At 41.9% G+C, this 18,036-nt stretch overlaps 1 protein-coding gene across 2 annotated transcripts in view; it reads left to right on the top strand.

The window, feature by feature from the left end:
* PHTF1 (putative homeodomain transcription factor 1) overlaps positions 1–18,036 on the top strand; it is a 255,671-nt gene that overhangs the window by 81,363 nt on the left and 156,272 nt on the right. For both annotated transcript variants that reach the window (XM_077294934.1, XM_077294933.1), the window contains exon 5: positions 1,528–1,686. In XM_077294934.1, the coding sequence (XP_077151049.1) occupies positions 1,528–1,686 (159 nt within the window). The remainder of the gene's footprint in view (positions 1–1,527; positions 1,687–18,036) is intronic.

The raw sequence follows: 18,036 nt of genomic DNA, 5'->3' as shown, positions 1-18,036 counted from the left end.
AAGAAAACAAACTTTTCTCTTTTGTGTTAACCAGTAGAAAGGAACAAATTAAAATAAACATTCAGAGTCCTCAGTGGTTGATAACTTTTCAATGCCAGCTGAACCCCATGTTATTGATAAGAGACCTAAGCAGTCTGTAAAGCTTGCTACTTGTCACTAGGTTTTTGAAATTAGCCATTAACCCCTTCCTAACCTAGGACGTCATAGTATGGAACAAGATCTGCGATCAGCCATACCTCGAAGATGATGACTGTGTGTAACACCAGCAACCAAAGTTTCCTCTGATTGCTGATGTTTAACCACTTAAATGCTGGTGTCAGCTGCCAACAACAGTGTTTAAATTATGTAATATGCTGAAAAAGAGAATGGACAGCACCTCCAAAAATCATACATTGATCTAATGCCACTGGGCAAAAATATATATAACTGAACATGAGGTTCTTAGTTTAACATTCTGATCAGACTGTATGAAGCCCACTGCCACGTCACGGCAAACCTCGTAGTGGGTCCCTATTGCCCTAACAAAGCAATGTCGTGTACTGACCAGCCTGGTGCCTCACAGTGCCCATGATGCAAGTCTCCTTGACTCCAGACCGCGCCGCCTCACCAGCACAAAACCAGAGCAACAATGGCCGCCACATAGCACCAACACCAAATGAAAGGAGCATTGAAACTCACCTTTCCATTTAGGACAATTGGGGAAGTGGTGGCACAACTAACAGGTGTGGTCCACTACATCTATCTAATATTATTGATCTTTTTACACTACCAGTCTCTATTGGTGTATTATTTTGCATGTAATCTCATTGTATATGTCTTTTATGGCTTTCTGCTGTTTGTACGTGCAGGCAAAGGTATTTTATTTTCAATCTCCTTTGTTTCATCCCTTATTTGACTCTTCCTTGATCCATATTCTGTCTTTCCTCTATTGGTTTTAGTGTTGTGATTGGCAGTGTCTGGTAGGGGTGAAAGTGCACTCCCCCAAAGAAAACTGGTGAAATTACCAGTTGATTGACAAGCAAAGATTTCACATATTGCACTCCAAAAGTAAAAAAAATGCACACATATCTGCAATTGAGCAATGCAGCGTCAAGCAGAAAAAAATGGTAGAACCAGAGGAGCTCAGGGATTTAAGAATGCATTTAACTAACTATTTTTGAACAAGTGACCGGTCCTCCTTAATAGAACATATAGGTACTTTTTGGTGAACTTTGTACCATAAGGATAACCATGGACAGAAATATAAAGCTAAACAGGGCCAAGTCTGTATTCCAAATAGTCTGGTAGATGGGTGCCATCAATTTACTTAATACTGAACAATTATGAAGAAATGTAATAGTAATAAATGAGAGCTCTATTTTGATTGCTAATATATAAATAATCTTGCCTTTTGGAAGTTTTGCATGCCACAAACAGAATAGAGGAAATTATATATTTTCCATAATTACCAATAACTAGAAGGTCATAAAGATTTTGGTTGCAGGAGCAAATATATGATCTTCTCATAAGAATTGTGATTTATTTTAGGTTCTACGTTTGCCAAAGCTAAACCAGAAAGTCCATGGACATCCCTCACTCGGAAGGGGTTAGTAAGGGTGGTACTGTTTCCACTGTTCAGCAAGTGGTGGATGCGTGTGACCAGTCCTGGTGTCTTCACTTGGCTCTTGGTGCTTTACATCATGCAAGGTAAAATTTAATCATAAATAATTATTAATGCTTCAAGCATTTTGTACAAAAAAAGTAGGTTTGGGTATCAGATGTTCAAAATCTTCAAAAATAAAATCTCTAGGGGTCCCCAAATAAAATGTTGTTGAAAAGAAGTTTTCTAGATAGGTGGTCTTAATAAGATGGCCAGTATGCATAATATATGGTGGGACTGAAAATCTGGAACTGGAAATCTTGTCTGGAAATGGGGAGTGTTTTCTAAAAGAGTATGTATAGATGTAGCAGAGCTTAGTTTGTAAATAGTTCAGTTAGTCACTTGGTAGGATTCAAGAGGTATCATTTTGCATTATCGGTAGTTTTCCAAAGCAAAGGGTCCCAACCCTACATTTTTACAAAATTATATGATAAATCCAGATTTATAAGATGCAGCTCCTTACAAAGGTCCAACCAATGGCACTTACATTTGGAGCTCTTCTATCCTGAACAATGAAATGTGTTATCCAGTACTTTTTCTTTTTCTATGGGGCTAAGCATTTATCGGCAGATAATTGGTAACTACCTGATTTGTTCTGGCGTATGATGATCTCTCCAAGCTGAGAGCAGTCACATATCTGCTCCTGGCGGTGATCCTCACACTTTCAGTGATGTCCCGTTGACAGAGCAGTATTCTTCCACTCTGCTCTGTCAACGGGGCTTCACTGATGATATCATGTTGAATAACAGCCGGCTCACCACTGCCCCACTGGGCAATTTACATTGCATGAGCAGTGTAGTCAGATTAGTCTGCAAGTGACACTGTTACCCAGCGTAGGCGCTGGTAATCAGTGACTTGCAGATTTCTTTGCACTGCTCATGCGCCAGCTCATGCAATGTAAACTAGACTCAGCTCTGCGCTAGGCACCGACTGTCAATCAACAGCAGTGAAGCCCCGTCAACAGGGCAGAGTTGAAGAGAAGGAACTGCTCTGTCCACAGAATGTCGCAGGAAGTGGGGTAATTGCCAACAAGAGCAGTTCTGTGAACGTGATGAGCTGGGAGAGATCGGCGTACAGTAGAACAAGCAGGTAGCTGACAAGTATCTAGAGATAAGTGGTTAGCCCCATAGAAGAAAAAAAAAAAAGTCTTGTATAACCCCTTTATCCTTATCAGAAGGATTCACAGATAGAAAATAATTGTTGCAGTAATATTTGTACATGAAGCATCCATATGTCTCAAATTTGCTGAGAAAACTGCTGCAACAAATCTGACAAAACCTGCAGGGAAATCTTCAGCAGAAAATCTGCACTCAGTTAGGTATATATTTATTTTTATTTTTTATTTTTTTTGGGGGGGGTTGTATTTTGGTGCAGTTTTCTTTTTTACCATGTACTCATCTTGATGTAACCCTTGCACTCTTGCTATGACGTTTGCCTGATTCTTCGCTGGTTGCAATATCCTAGGCAGTATACAGAGACCAGAAAAAGACCAGTCAAACATTCCCACCAGTGCAGCAGAAGGTTTTTTTATTTTTAAGCAAATATTCACACCTCAGAATTTTGTATGTTAATCCACAGCTATATACTGTATATTCTATACTATGATTTGATTGGCAATTTTTTCTTCCCCACTTTACACACTTGGGAAAATCCAGGAGAAATCCGTGCACTTTGTACACTTAATACATAAGAAATTGACATTCTGTACATTTAAAAATTCTCATTGCAGGTCAGTTTACATGTCATTGCAAATCCACATGGAAATTCCACATGTGAAATTACTCTAAGGCCATGTTCACACGTTGCGTTTTTTGCTGCGGATCCGCAGCATTTTGGACGCTGCGGATCCGCAGCAGTTTTCCATGAGTTTACATTTCAATGTAAACCTATGGAAAACCAAAAACGCAGTGCACATGCTGCGGAAAAAAACGCGCGGAAACGCTGCGGTTTTCATTCCGCAGCATGTCAATTCTTTGTGCAGAATCCGCAGCGGTTTGACACCTGCTCCATGTTAAAATTCCGCAGGTGTCTAAAACCGCAGTGGAAAACGCACAAAAAAACGCGATAAATCCGCAGTACTTTTTGCACTGCGGATTTCATCAAATACGCTGCGGAAAAATCCGCAGCAAAAAACGCAACGTGTGAACATAGCCTAAGGGTTGAATATTTATGCAAGCAGAATTTTTGACTTTTTCATTTTATTCATAGGAAAATATCTGCTGACAAGTACTGTAAAATGTTATTGTAATTTTTCCATTTACTGTTTGAAACATTCTTGCTTATTTGTCATTTAGAAAATCTGGGAATTTTTTAGGGCATTGAATTCTTTTTTGAAGACACTGTACAGCTTTGTTTTTGTGCATACATGTCGGTAAAAATTGATTTCATGATATCACCAGTTTTCTAGCAGGAATTTCTTTGTGTGATGTCCATAACCGCATTGATATAATATGTCAAACCATTCTTTCATTAGTAAAGAAATTGAAATGATGCCAACTTTATCTGTAAAGGCACTGAATGTGTATAGAAACATATTTATGTTCTTTTCTCAAAAATATCTTCAAAAGCTTCCAAATGTTCTTTTAAAATAGAAATGAGTTTATTGAATGAGTCCTGGAGCGACAATCCAAGAATATCACCCACACGTGTCAGGAAATGACAACTTATGATATCATCGAAAACAACGAATATCTTATTCATGGTAACTGTTGACTATAAGAACATGTTTAAAAAAAAAAAATATATATATATATATATATATATATATATATATATATATATACTGTATATATATATATTATGGTAGCTTTTAGTAATATCTCACGTCTATGTTAATTAGTCGCATTCGGACCCATTCGGGTGTATACCTTTGGGAGCTGTAAGAATTTTTCAAAAACATGGTCTATGTTTTTCATCATAAAGCCATTAGAAGACTAAAAGGTTCACATAAAACTGAATCTTTGATAAATCTTTTGTAGTTCGCATTAAAAATAACTCTGTGAAGTCTGGAACATAAGATTAGTCATTTCCCACCAGGACCCTGGTGTAGGATTTGTTCCTTGTTAAACAAATAACAGATTTAAATGGCAAGAAGGCAAAGTACGCTGCTTGTTATTAAGCGATCTCATTATGTCAAGGTCTTTTTTCCCGTATAACCTAATGAAGGCAAATATATCTGAATCAATACCAAATGACAGTTCCAAAAATCTGATTAGTATTAACATGGTGGGTGCACAGGACATTGCTCCAGCCATCTGACATCTGAAAATATATTCCCTCATTACTACTTTAGGCCATGTGTATATCTCATCCCGTAATAGGGTTCATGATATCGAACCATGTTTCACACTGTTTTGCATCCTGCGCGGTTGAATATCATGGATCGGGATTTGCTCTATCAGTGCTTCTAGGGAAGAACTCAGGCTAGCCAGATATGAATAACATCAAATGGAGCATGCTATGAAAAGTCTGTTTTCCGTATTCTACAGACTATTCTTGTATTACCATGAAATGTATTACCATTGTATTTGGGGTGACATATCTATCATATGAGCCTTAAGCTTAAACAGACAAATTAATGGGGTTGTTGCTTTAATAATTATTTTTTGTTAAAAGGGTTGTCCAATAATAGACAACTCCTTATTATTGACTGCAGGTCACTTCATAAATTAAGAAAATTCAATATCCAATGAACCGGCACTGCTCCAACAAGCTCAGCCTTCAATGATCATTTGACAAACAATTTCACATGACCACTGCAGCTAATCAGGGGTGGCTGATCAGCTGCAGCCTTCACATTTCTATCCAATTGAAAGAACAGAGCTTGTTCTGCTTAGGCAGACTGAAGACTGCTTCCGATCTGTGGCCACTGATTGGCTGCAGTGGTCACAGGAGATTGTTTAGGTCAAAAGACCAGCCTGGAATATAGGACAGAGAGCAGAGGAGTGGCGTTGGTCATGAGCTTAAGTATAATTTTTATTTTAAATCTATTCAGCACCCTGGGTCCATTTATAAGGGCTTGTCTAGTAGTAAACCACCTCTTTAAAAGGTTCTCGGCTATAGAGAATTTAGGAAAAGCTCCAAGGAAGTCTGTCAGGCAGCCATTAAGTGTTATCTAATAATCTTTTTTATTATTCGTGTGGGGATTGTGGTGTATATAGCCATACCCACCCAAAAGCATTTTGCCCTTTGAACTTCTGCTGTGAGTTTTCCTGAACCAGTTACACGCTTGGCATCTTTCCAATTTCACTTGACTGATAAAATATAATTGCTTTGTGTTCATTACCAATTGATCTTTGTTAAATCAACAGAAAGTGGATTCATTCTTTATCCATTACTTTAGTTTATATTTTTGGCCCCCAAGGCCAGTTTCTTCTGTGTTACCCCATCACCTCACTCTCACTAGTTTCAATCAATGATTAATCCCGACCACTGAACATAAAATGAATACAAAGAGTGAAATAAATTTCATACCAATTATACATAATATACATTTATAAACCTATAAACTATTTGTTATTTTTGAAGTGTTGTGTCATTTAAATATAATTGAACATAAATGTGTACAATTGTATTTAACCCCTTTACCCCCAAGGGTGGTTTGCACGTTAATGACCGGGCCAATTTTTACAATTCTGACCACTGTCCATTTATGAGGTTATAACTCTGGAACGCTTCAATGGATCTCAGTGATTCTGACATTGTTTTCTTGTGACATATTGTACTTCATGATAGTGGTAAAATTTCTTTGATATTACCTGCATTTATTTGTGAAAAAAATGGAAATTTGGTGAAGATTTTGAAAATTTCGCAATTTTCCAACTTTGAATTTTTATACAATTAAATCACAGAGATATGTCACACAAAATACTTAATAAGTAACATTTCCCACATGTCTACTTTACATCAGCACAATTTTGGAACCAAAATTTTTTTTTTTTTAGGGAGTTATAAGGGTTAAAAGTTGACCAGCAATTTCTCTTTTACAACACCATTTTTTTTAGGGACCACATCTCATTTGAAGTAATTTTGAGGGGTCTATATGATGTAAAATACCCAAGTGTGACACCATTCTAAAAACTGCACCCCTCAAGGTAATCAAAACCACATTCAAGAAGTTTATTAACCCTTCCGGTGTTTCACAGGAATTTTTGGAATGTTTAAATAAAAATGAACATTTAACTTTTTTACACAAAAAATTTACTTCAGCTCCAATTTGTTTTATTTTACCAAGGGTAACAGGAGAAAATGGACTGCAAAATTTGTTGTACAATTTGTCCTGAGTACGCTGATGCCCCATATTTGGGGGTAAACCACTGTTTGGGCTCATGGCAGAGCTCGGAAGCGAAGGAGCGCCATTTGACTTTTCAATGCAAAATTGACTGGAATTCAGATGGGACGCCATGTTGCGTTTGGAGAGCCCCTGATGTGCCTAAACATTGAAACCCCCACAAGTGACACCATTTTGGAAAGTAGACCACCTACGGAACTTATCTAGATGTGTGGTGAGCACTTTGACCTATTAAGTGCTTCACAGAAGTTTATAATGCAGAGCCGTAAAAATAAAAAATCATATTTTTTCACAAAAATGATCTTTTCGCCCCAAATTTTTTATTTTCCCAAGGGTAAGAGAAGAAATTGGATGCCAAAAGTTGTTGTACAATTTGTCCTGAGTACGCTGATACCCCATATGTGGGGGTAAACCACCTTTTTGGGCGCAAGGGAGAGCTCGGAAGGGAAGGAGTGCCGTTTGACTTTTCAATGCAAAATTGACTGGAATTGAGATGGGACGCCATGTTGCGTTTGCAGAGCCCCTGATGTAACTAAACAGTAGAAACCCCCCATATGTGACCCCATATTGGAAACTAGACCCCCCAAGGAACTTATCTAGATGTGTTGTGAGAACTTTGAACGCCCAAGTGTTTCACTACAGTTTATAACGCAGAGCCGTGAAAATAAAAATTCTTTTTTTTCCCCACAAAAATTATATTTTAGCCCCAAGTTTTGTATTTTCCCAAGGGTAACAGGAGAAATTGGACCCCAAAAGTTGTTGTCCAATTTGTCCTGAGTACGCTGAAACCTCATATGTGGGGGGGAACCACCGTTTGGGTGCATGGGAGAGCTCGGAAGGGAAGGAGCGCCATTTGGAATGCAGACTTAGATGGATTGGTCTGCAGGCATCATGTTGCATTTGCAGAGCCCCTGATGTAACTAAACAGTAGAAACCCGCTATAAGTGACCCCATATTGGAAACTAGACCCCCAAGGAACTTATCTAGATATGTTGTAAGAACTTTGAACCCCCAAGTGTTTCACTACAGTTTATAACGCAGAGCCGTGAAAATAAATATTTTTTTTCCCCACAAAAATTATTTTTTAGCCCCCAGTTTTGTATTTTCCCAAGGGTAACAGGAGAAATTGGACCCCACGAGTTGTTGTCCAATGTGTCCTGAGTACGCTGATACCCCATATGTTGGGGTAAACCCCTGTTTGTGCGCACGGGAGAGCTCGGAAGGGAAGGAGCACTGTTTTACTTTTTCAACGCAGAATTGGCTGGGATTGAGATTGGACGCAATGTCGCATTTGGGGAGCCCCTGATGTGCCTAAACAGTGGAAACCCCCCAATTATAACTGAAACCCTAATCCAAACACACCCCTAACCCTAATCTCAACTGTAACCCTGTTGTGAACTCTGTTTTTGGGCTCCCTCTTGTGGTCACAACTGGTACTGTGTGAGTGCTGTCTTTGGGCTCCCTCTGGTGGTTCTTTGTGTCATTCTGCAGGTCTGAGGCTGATCAGCTGTCTCGTTATCTTTTAGCTGGTTTCCTATTTAGTTCACCTGGACTCTCAGTTGTTGCCTGCTGCCAATGTCTTCAGTGCTATTTTGGAGCTCTCCTGCAGTCCTTCGTTATCAGTCTCTTCAAGAGAAGCTAAGTTTTGCTTGGTTCATTTTTTGACCATCAGTGGTCATATGTTTCTTGGTTTATTTTTTGTTTCTTGCCCAGCTTGCTAATATGTGATTTCCTTGCTTGGTGGTAGCTCTAGGCGGATGAGTTTCTCCCCTCACACCATTAGTTGGTGTGGGGGTTCTTGTATTCTCAGCGTGGATATTTTGCATAGGGTTTTTTACTGACCGCACAGTTCCCTATCTGTCTTCTGCTATCTAGTATTAGCGGGCGTCATTTGCTGAATCTGTTTTCATTTCTACGTTTGTGTTTTCCCCTTACCTCACCGTTATTATTTGTTGGGGGCTGCCTATATCTTTGGGGTGATTTCTCTTGAGGCAAGTGAGGTCTTACTTTCCCTCCAGGAGTAGATAGTTTCTCAGGCTGCGTCGAGACGTCCAGGATTTTAGGCACATTCACCGGCTACCTTTAGTGTGTTGGTTAGGATCAGGTTTTGCGGTCAGTCCAGTTTCCACCTCCCTAGAGCTCGTGTCTATGTTCATAAACTTAGCTAGTCCGTTTTGTGATCCTCAGCCACTAGGATCATAACGGTACAGCAGGCCAAAAAAGTGTTTAATGCATCGCAGAAGTGGGATAAGAGAAGCCCTGAGTACAATTTTTTTTTTTTCCTCTCTATCTTTGCTGCAGTCTGTCCAGCTTCTCTCATCCCCTTAATCTCTGGGTGGTTTTGTGTTCAGCTGCAGACATGGATATTCAGAGTCTGACTTCTAGTGTGGATCATCTTGCTGCAAGGGTGCAAAGCATTCAGCATTTTGTTGTTCATAGCCCTATGTCAGAGCCAAAAATACCTATTCCTGAGTTGTTTTCTGGAGATAGATCTAGGTTTCTGAATTTTAAGAATAATTGTAAATTATTTCTATCTTTGAGACCTCGTTCCTCTGGTGATTCCGCTCAGCAAATTAAAATTGTTATCTCCTTGTTACGTGGCGACCCTCAAGATTGAGCTTTCTCTCTGGTGCCAGGAGATCCTGCATTGCTTAATGTGGATGCGTTTTTTCTGGCGCTTGGACTGCTTTATGAGGAACCTAATCTTGAGAACCAGGCAGAAAAGGCCTTGCTGGCTCTTTCTCAGGGCCAGGATGAAGCTGAGGTGTATTGTCAAAAATTTCGGAAATGGTCGGTGCTTACTCAATGGAATGAGTGTGCCCTGGCTGCAAGTTTCAGAGAAGGTCTTTCTGAAGCCATTAAGAATGTTATGATGGGGTTCCCCACGCCTGCAAGTCTGAATGACTCAATGGCTTTGGCCATTCAGATTGATCGGCGTTTGCGGGAGCGCAAATCTGCGCACCATCTGGCGGTGTTTTCTGAACAGAGACCTGAGTCTATGCAATGTGACCGAGTTCTGACCAGAATTGAGCGGCAAAATCATAGACGTCAAAATGGGTTGTGCTTTTACTGTGGTGATTCAACTCATGTTATCTCAGCATGCTCTAAGCGCGTTAAAAAAATCGCTAAACCTGTCACCATTGGTACTATACAGCCTAAATTCATTTTGTCTGTTACTTTAATTTGTTCTTTGTCATCCTACTCGGTTATGGCTTTTGTGGATTCAGGTGCTGCCCTGAATCTGATGGATTTGTCGTTTGCCAGGCGCTGTGGTTTTGTCCTAGAGCCTTTGGAATTCCCTATTCCACTGAGGGGAATTGATGCTACACCATTGGCTGAGAATAAGCCTCAATATTGGACTCAAGTGACCATGTGCATGACTCCTGTGCATCAGGAGGTGATTCGCTTTCTTGTGCTGCATAATTTGCATGATGTTGTTGTGTTGGGTCTGCCATGGCTGCAGGCCCATAATCCAGTTCTGGATTGGAAAGCTATGTCTGTGTCAAGTTGGGGTTGCCAGGGGATTCATGGCGATGCTCCTTTGGTATCAATTGCTTCTTCCACTCCTTCTGAGGTCCCTGAGTTTTTGTCGGACTACCAGGATGTATTTGATGAGCCCAGATCCGGTGCCCTGCCTCCTCACAGGGATTGTGATTGTGCTATAAATTTGATTCCTGGTAGTAAGTTCCCTAAGGGACGACTTTTTAATTTGTCTGTACCAGAACATGCCGCAATGCGGAGCTATATAAAGGAGTCTTTAGAGAAGGGACATATTCGCCCGTCCTCCTCCCCTCTTGGTGCAGGATTCTTTTTTGTGGCCAAGAAGGATGGTTCTCTGAGACCTTGTATAGATTTTCGTCTTCTAAATAAAATCACGGTCAAATTTCAGTATCCTTTGCCATTGTTGTCTGATCTGTTTGCTCGGATTAAGGGGTCCAGTTGGTTCACCAAGATAGATCTTCGCGGTGCGTATAACCTTGTGCGCATTAAGCAGGGGGATGAATGGAAAACAGCATTTAATACGCCCGAAGGCCATTTTGAGTACTTGGTGATGCCTTTTGGACTCTCTAATGCTCCTTCTGTGTTCCAGTCCTTCATGCATGACATCTTCCGTGAATATCTGGATAAATTTATGATTGTGTATCTGGATGACATTTTGGTCTTTTCTGAGGACTGGGAGTCCCATGTGAAGCAGGTCAGGATGGTATTTCAGGTCCTGCATGCTAATGCCTTATTGGTGAAGGGCTCAAAATGTCTCTTCGGAGTACAGAAGGTTTCCTTTTTGGGTTTTATTTTTTCTCCTTCTACTATTGAGATGGACCCAGTCAAGGTCCAGGCTATTCATGACTGGACTCAGCCTACATCTGTTAAGAGTCTTCAGAAGTTCTTGGGTTTTGCTAATTTTTACCGTCGGTTCATTGCTAATTTTTCTGGCGTGGTTAAACCCTTGACGGATTTGACCAAGAAGGGTTCGGATGTGACTAATTGGTCTCCTGTGGCCGTGGAAGCCTTTCGGGAGCTGAAGCGCCGGTTTTCTTCGGCTCCAGTTTTGTGTCAGCCTGATGTCTCTCTTCCTTTTCAGGTCGAGGTTGATGCTTCTGAGATTGGAGCAGGGGCTGTTTTGTCGCAGAGAAGCTCTGATTGCTCTGTGATGAAGCCTTGTGCTTTCTTTTCAAGAAAGTTTTCACCTGCTGAGCGGAATTATGATGTTGGTAATCGGGAGTTGTTGGCTATGAAGTGGGCATTTGAGGAGTGGCGACATTGGCTCGAGGGAGCTAAGCATCGTGTAGTGGTCTTAACTGATCACAAAAATCTGATTTATCTCGAGTCTGCCAAGCGGCTGAATCCTAGACAGGCTCGTTGGTCGTTGTTTTTCTCCCGTTTCGATTTTTGGTCTCGTACCTGCCTGGTTCGAAGAACGTGAAGGCTGATGCTCTTTCTAGGAGTTTTGTGCCTGACTCTCCGGGAGTTTCAGAGCCGGCTGGTATCCTCAGAGAGGGAGTGATTTTGTCTGCCATTTCCCCAGATTTGCGACGAGTGCTGCAGAAATTTCAGGCGGATAGACCTGACCGTTGCCCACCAGAGAGACTGTTTGTCCCAGATAGATGGACCAGCAGAGTTATTTCCGAGGTTCATTCTTCGGTGTTGGCAGGCCATCCTGGGATTTTTGGTACCAGAGATTTGGTGGCTAGGTCCTTCTGGTGGCCTTCTTTGTCGCGGGATGTGCGTTCCTTTGTGCAGTCCTGTGGGATTTGTGCTCGGGCTAAGCCTTGCTTTTCTCATGCCAGCGGTTTGCTTTTGCCTTTGCCTGTCCCGAAGAGGCCTTGGACGCACATTTCCATGGATTTTATTTCGGATCTTCCAGTCTCTCAGAGAATGTCGGTCATCTGGGTGGTGTGTGATCATTTTTCCAAAATGATCCATTTGGTGCCCTTGCCTAAGTTGCCTTCCTCCTCCGATTTGGTTCCTCTATTTTTTCAGAATGTGGTTCGCTTGCACGGCATCCCTGAAAATATTGTGTCTGACAGAGGATCCCAGTTTGTGTCCAGATTTTGGCGGATCTTTTGTGCTAAGATGGGCATTGATTTGTCTTTTTCGTCGGCCTTCCATCCTCAGACGAATGGCCAAACCGAGCGAACTAATCAGACCTTGGAAACTTATTTAAGATGTTTTGTTTCTGATGATCAGGATGATTGGGTGACTTTTTTGCCATTGGCCGAGTTTGCCCTTAATAATCGGGCTAGTTCTGCTACTTTGGTTTCGCCTTTTTTCTGCAATTCTGGTTTTCATCCTCGTTTTTCCTCGGGTCAGGTTGAGCCTTCCGACTGTCCTGGAGTGGATTCTGTGGTGGATAGGTTGCAACAGATTTGGAACTATGTGGTAGACAATTTGAAGTTGTCACAGGAGAAGGCTCAGCGCTTTGCCAACCGCCGTCGCGGTGTGGGTCCCCGACTTCTTGTTGGGGATTTGGTATGGCTGTCTTCTCGGTATGTTCCTATGAAGGTTTCCTCTCCTAAATTCAAGCCTCGCTTCATCGGTCCTTATAAGATTTTGGAAATCCTTAACCCGGTGTCATTTCGTTTGGACCTCCCAGCGTCGTTTGCCATTCATAACGTGTTCCATAGGTTTTTGTTGCGGAGGTATGTGGTGCCTGTGGTTCCTTCTGTTGAACCCCCTGCTCCGGTGCTGGTTGAGGGCGAATTGGAGTACGTGGTGAAGATCTTGGATTCTCGTATTTCTAGATGGAGGCTTCAGTATTTGGTTAAGTGGAAGGGCTATGGTCAGGAGGATAATTCCTGGGTTGTCGCCTCTGATGTTCATGCGGCCGATTTGGTTCATGCCTTCCATGTGGCTCATGCTGATCGCCCTGGGGGTTTTGATGAGGGTTCGGTGACCCCTCCTCAAGGGGGGGGTACTGTTGTGAACTCTGTTTTTGGGCTCCCTCTTGTGGTCACAACTGGTACTGTGTGAGTGCTGTCTTTGGGCTCCCTTTGGTGGTTCTTTGTGTCATTCTGCAGGTCTGAGGCTGATCAGCTGTCTCGTTATCTTTTAGCTGGTTTCCTATTTAGTTCACCTGGACTCTCAGTTGTTGCCTGCTGCCAATGTCTTCAGTGCTATTTTGGAGCTCTCCTGCAGTCCTTCGTTATCAGTCTCTTCAAGAGAAGCTAAGTTTTGCTTGGTTCATTTTTTGACCATCAGTGGTCATATGTTTCTTGGTTTATTTTTTGTTTCTTGCCCAGCTTGCTAATATGTGATTTCCTTGCTTGCTGGTAGCTCTAGGGGGCTGAGTTTCTCCCCTCACACCATTAGTTGGTGTGGGGGTTCTTGTATTCTCAGCGTGGATATTTTGCATAGGGTTTTTTACTGACCGCACAGTTCCCTATCTGTCTTCTGCTATCTAGTATTAGCGGGCCTCATTTGCTGAATCTGTTTTCATTTCTACGTTTGTGTTTTCCCCTTACCTCACCGTTATTATTTGTTGGGGGCTGCCTATATCTTTGGGGTGATTTCTCTTGAGGCAAGTGAGGTCTTACTTTCCCTCCAGGAGTAGATAGTTTCTCAGGCTGCGTCGAGACGTCCAGGATTTTAGGCACGTTCACCGGCTACCTTTAGTGTGTTGGTTAGGATCAGGTTTTGCGGTCAGTCCAGTTTCCACCTCCCTAGAGCTCGTGTCTATGTTCATAAACTTAGCTAGTCCGTTTTGTGATCCTCAGCCACTAGGATCATAACATAACCCTAACCACACCCCTAACCCTGACACACTCCTAACCCTAATCCCAACCCTATTCCCAACCGTAAATGTAATCCAAACCCTAACCCTAACTTTAGCCCCAAGCCTAACTTTAGCCCCAACCCTAACCCTAACTGTAGCCCTAACCCTAGCCCCAACCCTAGCCCTAACCCTAGCCCTAACCCTAGCCCTAACCCTAACCCTAGCCCTAACCCTAACCCTAGCCCTAACCCTAATGGGAAAATGAAAATAAATACATTTTTTAAATGTTTTAATTTTTTGTAACTAAGGGGGTGATGAAGGGGGGGTTTGATTTAATATTTATAGTGCGTTTTCTAGCGGATTTTCGATTGGCAGCCGTCACACACTAAAAGACGCTTTTTATTGCAAAAAATGTTTTTTGCGTTACCACATTTTGAGTGCTATAATTTTTCTATATTTTGGTACACAGAGTCATGTGAGGTCTTGTTTTTTGCGGGACGAGTTGACATTTTATTGGTAACATTTTCGGGCACTTGACATTTTTTGATCGCTTTTTATTCCGATTTTTGTGAGGCAGAATGACCAAAAAACCAGCTATTCATGAATTTCTTTTTTGGGAGGTGTTTATACCGTTCCGCGTTTGGTAAAATGGATAAAGCAGTTTTATTCTTCGGGTCAGTATGATTACAACGATACCTCATTTATATCATTTTTTATGTTTTGGCGCTTTTATACGATTGAAACTATTTTATAGAAAAAATAATTATTTTTGCATCGCTTTATTCTGAGGACTATAACTTTTTTATTATTTTGCTGATGATGCTGTATCACAGCTTGTTTTTTGCGGGACAAGATGACGTTTTCAGCGGTACCATGGTTATTTATTTCCGTCTGTTTAAACACGTTATTCCACTTTTTGTTTGGCGGTATGTGTTGTGAATTTGGATTCTGGGCTCCCCCGGTGGCTACTGGTGGAATTGAACTGGTGTCTTCATCTTCTCTGTTCACCTGTTCCCATCAAGATGTGGGAGTCGCTATATAACCTTGCTGCTCTGTTAGTTGCTTGCCGGTCAACAATGTTATCAGAAGCCTCTCTGTGCTTGTTCCTGCTCCTAGACAACTACTAGATAAGTTGGACTCTTGTCCATGTTTGTTTTTGCATTTTTGTTCCAGTTCACAGCTGTAGTTTCGTTACTGTGTCTGGAAAGCTCTTGTGAACAGGAATTGCCACTCTGGTGTTATGAGTTAATGCCAGAGTTTTAAAGTAATTTCTGGATGGTGTTTTGATAGGGTTTTCAGCTGACCATGAAAGTGTCCTTTCTGTCTTCTGCTATGTAGTAAGTGGACCTCAAATTTGCTAAACCTATTTTCATACTACGTTTGTTATTTCATCTTAATTCACCGCCAATACATGTGGGGGGCCTCTGTCTCCTTTCGGGGTATTTCTCTAGAGGTGAGCTAGGACTAATATTTTCCTCTGCTAGCATTATTTAGTCCTCCGGCTGGTGCTGGGCATCTAGAATCAACTTAGGCATGCTACCCGGCCACTGCTAGTTGTGCGTTAGGTTTAGTTCATGGTCAGCTCAGTTCCCATCTTCCAAGAGCTAGTTCCTATATATGCTGATGCTATGTTCTCTTGCCATTGAGTACATGACAGTTTGACCGGCCCACTAAAGGGTTAAAATCCTTGGCTGAGAAAGGAGAGAAATAAGAAGTCTGCTGAGATTTTTTTTTTTTTTTTTTTCTCCTTCTAATCTTTGAATGGCTCTGTGTTCACCTGTTTGTAATGGATCTTCAGAGTGTAACTGCAGGTTTGAATAATCTCGCCACGAAGGTACAAAATTTGCAAGACTTTGTTTGTCATGCACCTGTATCTGAGCCGAGAATTCCTTTGCCGGAATTTTTCTCGGGGAATAGATCTGGGTTTCAGAATTTTCGAAATAATTGCAAATTATTTTTGTCCCTGAAATTTCGCTCTGCCGGAGACCCTGCACAGCAGGTCAGGATTGTGATTTCCTTGCTCCGGGGCGACCCTCAAGACTGGGCTTTTTCATTGACACCAGGGGATCCTGCGTTGCTCAATGTGGATGCGTTTTTTCTGGCCTTGGGGTTGCTTTATGACGAACCTCATTTGGAGCTTCAGGCAGAAAAAACTTTGATGTCCCTATCTCAGGGGCAAGATGAAGCGGAAATTTACTGCCAAAGATTCCGTAAATGGTCTGTGCTTACTCAGTGGAATGAGTGCGCCCTGGCGGCGACTTTCAGAGAGGGTCTCTCTGATGCCATTAAGGATGTTATGGTGGGGTTCCCTGTGCCTGCGGGTCTGAATGAGTCCATGACAATGGCTATTCAGATCGATAGGCGTTTGCGGGAGCGCAAACCAGTGCACCATCTGGCGGTGTCCACTGAGAAGTCGCCAGAGAGTATGCAGTGTGATAGAATTCTGTCCCGAAGCGAGCGGCAGAATTTTAGACGGAAAAATGGGTTGTGTTTCTATTGTGGTGATTCTACTCATGTTATATCAGCATGCTCTAAGCGCACTAAAAAGCTTGATAAATCTGTTTCCATTTGCACCTTACCGTCTAAGTTTATTCTATCTGTGACCCTGATTTGCTCTTTGTCATCTATTACCACGGACGCCTATGTCGACTCTGGCGCCGCTTTGAGTCTTATGGATTGGTTCTTTGCCAAACGCTGTGGGTATGATTTAGAGCCTTTGGAGACTCCTATTCCTCTGAAGGGGATTGACTCCACCCCATTGGCTAATAATAAACCACAATACTGGACACAAGTAACTATGCGTATTAATCCGGATCACCAGGAGATTATTCGCTTTCTGGTGCTGTATAATCTACATGATGATTTGGTGCTAGGATTGCCTTGGCTGCAATCTCACAACCCAGTCCTCGACTGGAGAGCTATGTCTGTGTTGAGCTGGGGATGTAAGGGGGCTCATGGGGATGTACCTGTGGTTTCCATTTCATCATCTATTCCCTCTGAAATTCCTGAGTTCCTGTCTGACTATCGTGACGTCTTTGAAGAATCCAAGCTTGGTTCGTTACCTCCGCACCGAGAGTGCGATTGTGCCATAGATTTAATCCCGGGTAGTAAATACCCAAAGGGTCGTTTGTTTAATCTGTCTGTGCCTGAACATGCTGCTATGCGAGAATATATAAAGGAGTCCTTGGAAAAGGGACATATTCGTCCATCGTCATCTCCCTTAGGAGCCGGTTTTTTCTTTGTGTCAAAAAAAGACGGCTCTTTGAGACCATGTATCGATTATCGGCTTTTGAACAAAATCACTGTTAAATATCAATACCCATTGCCGTTGCTGACTGATTTGTTTGCTCGCATAAAGGGGGCCAAGTGGTTCTCTAAGATTGACCTTCGTGGGGCGTATAATTTGGTGCGAATCAGGCAGGGGGATGAGTGGAAAACCGCATTTAATACGCCCGAGGGCCACTTTGAGTATTTAGTGATGCCTTTTGGTCTTGCAAATGCTCCGTCAGTTTTCCAGTCCTTTATGCATGATATTTTTCGCAATTATTTGGATAAATTTATGATTGTGTATCTGGATGATATTCTGATTTTTTCGGATGACTGGGACTCTCATGTCCAGCAAGTCAGGAGGGTTTTCCAGGTTTTGCGGTCTAATTCTTTGTGTGTGAAGGGTTCTAAGTGTGTTTTTGGGGTACAGAGGATTTCCTTTTTGGGATATATTTTTTCTCCCTCTTCCATTGAAATGGATCCTGTCAAGGTTCAAGCTATTTGTGATTGGACGCAGCCCTCTTCTCTTAAGAGTCTTCAGAAATTTTTGGGCTTTGCTAACTTTTATCGTCGATTTATTGCTGGTTTTTCGGATATTGCTAAGCCATTGACCGATTTGACTAAGAA

The sequence above is a fragment of the Ranitomeya variabilis genome, chromosome 3 (assembly GCF_051348905.1).
Source record: "Ranitomeya variabilis isolate aRanVar5 chromosome 3, aRanVar5.hap1, whole genome shotgun sequence".
NCBI lineage: Eukaryota > Metazoa > Chordata > Amphibia > Anura > Dendrobatidae > Ranitomeya > Ranitomeya variabilis.
This window is presented reverse-complemented; position numbering and strand designations above follow the sequence as displayed.